The following is a 9,216-nucleotide window of genomic DNA, read 5'->3' as shown; positions in this document are numbered from 1 at the left end:
GAGGGGGGGGGGGGGGGGGGGGGGAGGCCTTAACATGAGGGTGTGTGTGTGTGAGTGTGTTTTTTTTTTCAATGACTGTGGGTGTCCGGACCATTTTACGTGCACCTCGATTAATCCCACAGGGTTCTGAAATTTATATATGGGTATTCAACTCAGTGGCATTGAGGGGACTCGAACTGGTGACCAACATGATGGTGTGTGTTAAAAATATGTGGTTCTATCCAACAACTTAAGCCTTATTTAGTTCAACAAAATAAGTTCGCCTCGTTATCTAGTTTAAACTGATGGACTTGAATAGCGATAACTCAATGAACCAATCACTTTGGTAGAATTCAAGCATGATATCATTTATTTGGATCGATAATTGACCAAGGTACACACAATATTAGAATTTGGAATACCCGCAATATTTTTCACAGCAAGTTCCGTTTTGTTGACAAGGACACTCCTTTCCACACATGGACTGGCACCCACAAGGAGTATATTGCTTATATGGCTGGTCTTTCCCATCTGCAATTCTTCTCCAGAGTGATGGGTGGCCAGCAGACTTCCAAGAAGGCTTAAGCTTCCGCATTCTTCCCCTTTTACGATATATTCGTGGCCTTACTGGCATCTCTGACTCCTAATACATCCAACATAGAACTTGATAAATGGGAGTGAAATGAGCAATTGGCGTTGCTAACTTGGTGCAAACAGAATCACAAAAATTAATTTAAAAGAAAAATGAAAGTGGGTGGAAGTTTCTTTCTTTTTCTTGACAAGGAAAAAACTTTTCACTATATAGGAAGCACGCATACAAAGGTTATAGGACAAGAGATAACAGGTGTCGTCTTAACGCAATTGACTCTTCCATCTATTCTTAATAGCAGAGCTAGAAACTTGCTCTAGAAATTCTGTAAATTCTTAATTTTGTAGACTAATTTACCAAGATAGGATCTGTAGAAATGTATCTAAAATGAAAATAATTTAAAATTGAATTTGTTTGTTCCATAAAATTTGATTCTGGTATGATATTTCTGATAATTTCAAAGAAAATCCACAAAAAAGGTTACTTCCGTAAAGCTAATTTAAAAGGGTTAAGCCCGCTATTAAATATATGCTAAAAACATAATCAATGTTGTCGAACTTTGATTATATGTATCGGAAAGTAGCTTTGTGCCGAAGAATGTGAAAACGAATATTGCTCCGAAAGTTGAAATTGTCAATTTATAGAATATGAAGAATCTTGAGCTGTATTAATGTACATCAATTGTATCAGTCAGGATTTCAGCATCCAAGAAATTGGGAACACCTGACTCGTGCACTCGCCTTTGGGAAAGGATGAGAAGAGATAATAACTAACCGTATCCATGTCAGTTTTTCCAACATCCTCTAATAATGGGTTCAGCGCAGAAGAAGATCCACGAGAAATTATTGCTTCTTCACTGCGCATATAATTGGCTACTTCTAAGCAAGTCTTCAAACCAGGCAGCATGTTCCTTGCTATAAGGCAACTGCAAAACATGAGGTGTCAACTAGCTAATGTGATGTATGATTACATTGTAATTCTAACTAACAGAGTATATGAATTTCTACCTCTGTCCAGGATAAAAAGCACCAGGGTAATAATCATATGAAGAACAACAAGATAAGCATGGGTGCATTCTATAATATACAGTCATTCTCTCTTGTTGAAGGTTTTCCTGTTTACTGGTGAGTTAACGTATGTGTTTCAAGTCATGACTCTTCCAGTTGTCTTCAACCACTCTTGCAGAAAAAAGAACTCACTGCCTAAACAAGCTAATTAATTGGTAATCAGGATTTAAATCAGATTACATCCAATTGCATAGTGTACTAACATGACATGCTTCCACATAAATCCGTAAGCAATTTCAACAAACTGATAATACAAGGTAAAAGCTAGAGAAAATAATAGATCCCATACCTGTTTTTTCCAAAAATCTCAATCCCCTTTAAGTACAAGTCTTTCTCTACAGGTCTCCAGTCACCATGTCTGTGAGAAAATTTAGCTGAATCCTTCAAAGGTAATCCTCCAATGTCTTTTCCTTTATCTTTGACCTTATTCCCACTTATAGGAAGACGAGGACGACATTCATTCGAATTGTGTTTATGTAAAATGTGAACTGCATCAGTGGTCGTCATCTGGCATTCATCTTCATTGGATTGAACCATTTCCACACCCTGGACAACTGGATTTGGGGTAAGGTCCATAGAATTATGCACTGCCAACTTCAGTTTCTTACTGGAAGAACTTAATAAGTCATCAGGAACAAGTTTTGAGGTTTTAGCCAATGAAGTAGTAGGCAGTGATGTCCTCCACTCTCCTTGGCATTCTTGATGGCGTATTTGCAAGGGATCTATGTCTGAACTCAAGGGCAAGTCTCTTAACACGTTCAACTAAAAACACCAAAATGGAAATTTTCCACACAGGAAAAACCATTGAGTTGCCATAATTGACAACATGCAGATTAACATTCATAACCATCAAAACAATTAAGTGAAGCATGATAATGGATTAACAATAAGTTCCTTATGATAAATTTGAAGCTTTAAATATTATGTTCCTCCATGGACAACATACTCAAATGTTTTTAACCTCTAGCTTGCATTACATAAAAGCATAGAAGAACTATAACTACTGGGTTTCGCCAATGAAATATAAATTTCAAGCTTAGCACAAACAATTATTTTATCATATTTCAGTCATAAGCTAATGATAATAGCAAAAGCCTGCTCCTGAAATGCACATAGTAAGGTTTAAATGACAGGCAACTGATTTAAATTCTCTACATGGTGGGATATGAAATGCTGTCAATTTCTAGCATGGGCTAGACACTAATTCCCACAAAAAGTAGTTATGATTGAATGGATCGATGCTAAAATCTTGGATCTTCTAACCCTCAAGAATTGAATATGAAACTTCACTTTTCCTTTTAATTTCCAGAGCAAAAGATTTACGCAGATGTGTAAAATAACATGAGCTAAAGCTCTATGGATTAATATATTAGTCATTTCATTTATTAACATCCAAAGTAGTCTCATTATTCCAGATGCTTTTGGAAAGCCATACCTGAAGGTAACACCGATCACTACAAGGTTTCCCACCCTCTTGAGAATCAAATGTGTATGACTGCTTTTCACTCTGTCAACCAAAAATTCTTTAAATAAACCCACAAATGTCAGGTATCCAAAAGAATCTGAATGAAGTTTTAGCTTACAGAAAAAATAAGAATTTGGGGGCAGGGATGCAAGCCACACTTAAATTCCTGTTAGCAACAAAAAGAAATAGTCAGTTTAGCGTGACTTGCAATTCATCAATCGAGTGAAGGTAAAAGTATCTTTCACACAATGCAATTCATGTTACATACAACTACGTACCAAACATCGACGACAAAAATAAGAATCAAACGATCGTAGAGCAGCAGTAAGGCTTTTGTCCAGGAACTCAATATCTCCAGAGTTCTGTTTTTCTGCCATTTGATTTTCCTTTAGCATGTTGCAGCGCTCCTGCATATCACGGGAATGAATTCATCTGAAGAATAAAGAAGATGACTGTAAACAATACATACAGAAACTGCAAATAACAAGATAAATTGTAAAATTCCCACGGAAATAAATTATCAAAACAAAATCACCCAGAACCAAGAAAATGCTGTGCTTTAAAAAGAAAATGTTTGTTTTTCTTTTAAATATTCACACTTTTGAATTTTGATATGAAGAAAATTTGATTACCTGGATCTCTACAGTGGTTCCACCAACGAACTGGGTCAAGGTGTTGAGCACCTCATCGCTTAGCCCATACTCCTGAAAAGCCATCCTACAAAATCAAAATATTGTGTAATATAATTAATGAAATAACCATTGCACCTTAAGCACAGATTTAAAAAAATAAAAAATAAAAATAAAAATAAAAAATTCTTAAAGACATCCATATTTTTTTCTCTTTTGACTAGTAGCATCCCCTGTCTTAATTTTTTTCATGGCCAAAGGATCACTCCATTTTCATTGCTAGTGCACCAGGGAATTCACATTAGAGAACACAAACCTTAAGGACTCGTGTGGTTGAACAATGTGTAACACGCTAAACCTATTTATAATTAGTATTAAAGAATTTTTCTCGTAATAATTTACAGCTTTTACCAGCTCAGCATATTAATTAGGCAAACTCAGCATAGTCAAACTATGCTCGGCCAAACAGATTCACGAATTACTTCCAATTCTAAAACATGATTTTCTTCCTTTCTTTTAATTAATGATACAAAATTAATTTTCTCAGACAAGCCATTCAAATCCTGCAACTAAACATGGAAAGAAATATAATTCACGAGATCCCTGTTTCCAATAGATAAGGACGAGACACCATTTCCTAAATATAGAGATATATTCAAATGCTAGAAAGAACGATAGAAATAAATGAGTTTCATATTAATAGAACCATTTAGTGAAGTTCCCAAAAATTGGATTTATAAATTCCATTAACTCAGGTTGCAACATGGGAGCATTACTGTCACAATAAAACATTACCCAGAGAATCAATTTGAAATTCCACCCTAGAAGCTAGATTAGCATCTTAGACAAACTGACCTTAGAATACGGTCTTCCCCCTCAGAATATTCATGCTTCTCCTCCATTTCAGCAAGATCTTCATCACTGTCACTACAGAGGAGAGCCTCACTACCGTGTCGATCATAGTAAATCCGTCTCCTCCCAACCACTGACTGGTCATCAGCCATTTTCTGATTTCTGTTCTTTTTGAAGAAAACTTGAGAAAACAATTGCAAATAAAATCTTTATTTCAAGAAAGAAGAAAAATAAATTGCAAAAAGGCATGGTGAAAATTCACATTGATTTTAAGGGAAAATGAAGGTGTAAATAGTATTATCAGCTAAAAGAATAATATCTAGTAAACCACTGATTCAGCAAGGAAAAATATAGTCATTCAAGATAATAACCCAGTTAATTCGATCTGATATTGCAGGGCCAAATGATAAGTTCTGAATTATAGTTTTCATCATTAACTACTACATATTGATATGTTGATCCATCAGGGAACCTCTTTGGAGTTAGCCATGCTTTTAGTTATTACTAAAGAAAGGGTACAACTAATAGGACATAAAGCTGATGAAATTAAGATCTTAAAGTTTGTCAGAGAATCAGAGGTCCATTCACAATATGCCCCAGGAAGAAATTGGAATCTCAGACTTCTTTCAATTCTCCCCACATACTAGACTTTCTCAATGGTTAATCTGATAACTCATTATTCATGATCGTTTTCATGCTTGCCCACGCAAGAGCTCAGATGAAAGATAGAAATATATAACCCACAAAGAAAAATGAAATAAAGACGAAAAGCATCTGAAATAAATTAAATGGTTAATAATTGATTAGACATGAGAAATTACACGCGGATGACAATTAATCCATTGAATCATTATATCATGTAAATCCAATCACGATCTCCAATCCTGTACCTTGCACCAGCCAATTCTGTATATTATTATTTTATAATGCATCATAAGTCTGCAAAGTGAAAAGAAGAGGAAAATAAAGTTGGCACATGCATGCTTTTTCTTCCAACTCTTCAAATCTTCTAGTCTGATGCTTGGGAATCAATCAAGCAGGCACAAGGCTACTCCGTCCATCCAATTGTATTTGCAACATTGATTTACCAGTCAAGCTGATATTTTATCCAAATGCTATTACGTAATTGAGTTCATATATCGTCTTTGAAGAGCATTATGCAATACATATACCATTTGAAATTTTATAATGCAAAATATTAACATAATATTAGTCAAAGATTTGTCAGGTTCAAGTTGAACTGTAGCAATGTTGCAAAAAGAATGGAACTGAAAGAGTAATATCAGAAGACTGAAACTTAATGTTATGTTCAGACAAAAAAAATATCCTTACCACTTAATTCTCTAACCTATTGAAAGCAAACAGCCTAAGTAAAAGTTTTTTCCCCATGATCTGGGACTTCTGTGCTAACGATAATGGCATCATGGTTCTCAAGTAGAACCACTCATTACTTGCTGAAATTACATACTTGGTGCCAGAATGTATCATGACTAAGATCAAGGTATTCCATATGCTCACACCCACATAATGCTCTCTGTCAATTTGATATATAAAACATGATCCATGCATTATTAGCATTTACGTCTCATCTCAAAATGATGTGAAAAGAGTCATGATATTAAGATTCATATCATCCTGATGGTTCCTGTGATGCTCTATCGAGCAGTATTTCTTCGCATATATAAAATAAACACTGAAACTAAATATTACTAATCCCCCAATATTAAACAAACACGAAAACTAACTATTACGAATTCCCTTCCACGGGAGACACCACCCCCAAAAAAGAAAAGCAACTTCACTTTATATAAAAAGTTGTACAATAAAAGAAAATATGATGATTGTTTACCTGTGTAAGAAAATCCAAGTAGTATAACGAGGTATCTTCTGAATTTTTGGAAGCTTGGCAGTTGCAGAAAATACAAATTCTTCAGTGTTCACATAATCTCTGTCTCCATCTCCGTGAACAAACCCACTAACTTTGGAAAGAGGATTTTCCATACTCAAGGAAAGGGATTTACCCAAATCATTGTTCCTTGTAATGTTAACATCATTCCTTGATGCTGCCAATTTATCAAGCTCAGAAACATAAGCTTCAAGATTCTTTCTGTTTTTCTCCACTTTTTCCTAATAAAATAAGAAGGCAAGAACAGTGGTCAAAGTAACATTATCAACAAATAAAAGAATATATTGGGTAAGCTTAAAAAATGTCAATGTTACTTCAAGATTTGAGAGACCTTTCGATCCCAAGACTTGTTTGGAAAACTAAAAAAATTACTGACATTGAAAGTACCTTGATTAACTCTGACCGTATATTCAAAATAAGCAACTTATTTTCAACTTCGACCAATAAAAAATTATTTATTTTAGCCAAACATGTTCTAAATCTCAAAAAAAAATAAAAATAAATAGGGGAAGGTTTAAAATGCACGTGAACAACATCAATTCTCCTAAGAAATTTGAACTTTAGACACATCATGCCTGTCAACATATAAGGCTCAAGGTTTAAGGAATAATCATAATTTTTAGCATGGCAGTTGAAATTGATCTAGAATATTCATAAGACAAATCCCACTAAATTGCAAAACAAATGTAAAGCCAGGAACTGATTCAAAGTCATTAAGAAACAATAGTGAAACTCAAGCATTAAGAATGACTGATTTCAATTCAATGCCTTAATCTTGCAATCTGATGATATATGGATTTCTTTGTAGAAAAATGAATATAAATATTAGTACACGATAACGGATCAAATAAGAACTATACATGAATACACTAATGTTATCTTTGAAAAATAAAATCAAGAGAGTTCATTTGAAAAAAATATATATATATACTTTAATTGAAACAACTCTTTCTGCTTGAATCTGCTTCTTGAGCTGAGTTAATTTACATGTCAAGTTTCCCACAGCATCACTTCCCTGTTCTCCATGAAATTTCTGTGCAAAAAAAAATAAAAATGAAAACTGAATTAAAATTAAACAAACGTGGCAATCATCATAATTGACAAAGAACTCAATTTCAACAACACTGAAAATTCCACACATCGAATTCACCAGGAAGATACGAGTAAAAATAGTGTATGAGAATCTTCACTTTAGTTAAATAAAAATTTCAATTTGCAGACACTTGACAACTTCTTGAAAGGGATTATTCATGATTTTCCCAATTCCAAATTCCAACCCAAAAAGATATACAGCAACAGTTAAACACTGATCAAAACTTAAATAATAGGAGATATAAAATAAATTCACAAAAAATAAAAATAATCCATATTGTAGATGTGAACAACTGTAAATTGAATTACATGCAAAACAAATTTAGTAGTAAAAATTCAACCAAATCAAGCATCAAGAATGAACAACTGACTTTAGATATTGAAGCAGAATTGCTCGAGTTGGAGACCATTGAATTTTTTCCTTTTTGCCCTTTTCAGTGTTTATTGAATGAATTTAGCTTTACAGAAGTGAAAAGACAGAGAAAGACTGGGAAGAAATTCGACCCGACATGGACCGTATACAGTATATAGAGAGATTTTTTTTTTTTTTTTTTTTTTTTTTTTTTTTTTTTTTTTTTTTTTTTTTTTTTTTTTTTTTTTTTTTTTTTTTACAAGGTGTCCGGGCTTGCGTCCGACTAGATCCTTGTCCCTGAACTTGTGTTGAGGTGCTGGAGAAAATGGTATGAATAGGACGGTTAACCACAATTGGTCCACGTGGCAAAATCTTAGGAGGTCGCATCTTGGTACTGTTAATCTAATATTAACGGACCTGCATTTGAAACCACGATTAAGAATTTATATTTTAATGTATAAATGAATAATATTTGTGGATATATTGAAATAAATTTTGATAAATTATAAATGATATATAAATTTTGTTAAGCAGATGATAAAGTACGGCCCAATTTTAAATTTATTTTACTTTACTTGACTGAATAAGAATAAATTTAATGGTATTTATGTGCTAGTATGAATTTTATTTTGGATGGTTATATTTTCATTACAATTTTTATTTGATACATCACATTTTAATTGTAATTAAATTCCTCAATTTCTGCTCATTATAGCAATTATTTACTTAATTTTTGTTGTCGAATTCTTATTTTCAACTTTTCATTAATTAGTAAGTCTCGTCCTTAATGATGATTTATATCAATATATTTTATTTTCATACTTTGAAATGAGGAAAAAATATTTTTTCTACTTTTTATTTATTTTTTTTAAAACATATGATAGAAAAATAACTTGTTCTTACGATGTATCAACGGACTTTTAAATATAAAATTATTATCAAATACAAAATGTATTAATTAATAAAAAGTTTAGGGATAAGAATAATATGATAAACCATTATGGAAATATGTGCTGAGCAAAAATTAGGAACCTCCTTAAGTGTAATTAAAATGTGGTGTAAGAAAATAAAAATTGTAGTGTGAGTATAATTACCCTTCTATTTTCTTAATAATGTTATATGTACACCTTTCGCGACAACTTGGTTAACATTCTCCCAACGTGGAGGATATTTTTGCAGTCATATGATAGATGAGTTCAAAATTAAGAGTGTAAAAGTTGCCATTTTAACTGTTAAAAAAAAAAAGGTATAAGGAAGAGTGTAAATGTAGTAAGAAGGTTATTTT

The 9,216-nt window shown here is 33.0% G+C and overlaps 1 protein-coding gene across 12 annotated transcripts in view; it reads right to left on the bottom strand.

Moving 5' to 3' along the window:
* LOC111377026 (histone-lysine N-methyltransferase EZA1-like) overlaps positions 1–8,111 on the bottom strand; it is a 20,906-nt gene extending 12,795 nt beyond the window's left edge. For 11 of the 12 annotated variants that reach the window (XR_002699619.1, XM_023000041.1, XM_023000042.1 and 8 more), the window contains exons 1-11: positions 7,951–8,111; positions 7,419–7,520; positions 6,431–6,708; positions 4,585–4,743; positions 3,733–3,817; positions 3,379–3,507; positions 3,219–3,266; positions 3,071–3,142; positions 1,925–2,397; positions 1,343–1,493; positions 402–622 (exon numbers count right to left, since the gene is read on the bottom strand). Coding sequence is in view for 11 of the 12 variants with exons in the window: in XM_023000041.1 (XP_022855809.1) it covers positions 402–622; positions 1,343–1,493; positions 1,925–2,397; positions 3,071–3,142; positions 3,219–3,266; positions 3,379–3,507; positions 3,733–3,817; positions 4,585–4,743; positions 6,431–6,708; positions 7,419–7,520; positions 7,951–7,989 (1,757 nt within the window). In the remaining variant the exon portion in view is untranslated. Of the gene's footprint in view, positions 1–401; positions 623–1,342; positions 1,494–1,924; positions 2,398–3,070; positions 3,143–3,218; positions 3,267–3,378; positions 3,508–3,732; positions 3,818–4,584; positions 4,763–6,430; positions 6,709–7,418; positions 7,521–7,950 lie in introns of all 12 variants that reach the window. The other variant, XM_023000052.1, reaches the window with a different exon arrangement.
* Between the last annotated feature and the right edge of the window lie 1,105 nt (positions 8,112–9,216).

Source organism: Olea europaea, unplaced genomic scaffold, assembly GCF_002742605.1.
Source record: "Olea europaea var. sylvestris unplaced genomic scaffold, O_europaea_v1 scaffold1597, whole genome shotgun sequence".
Lineage (NCBI taxonomy): Eukaryota > Viridiplantae > Streptophyta > Magnoliopsida > Lamiales > Oleaceae > Olea > Olea europaea.
The sequence above is the reverse complement of the archived record's forward strand: the minus strand, read 5'-3'. Positions and strand labels throughout refer to the sequence as shown.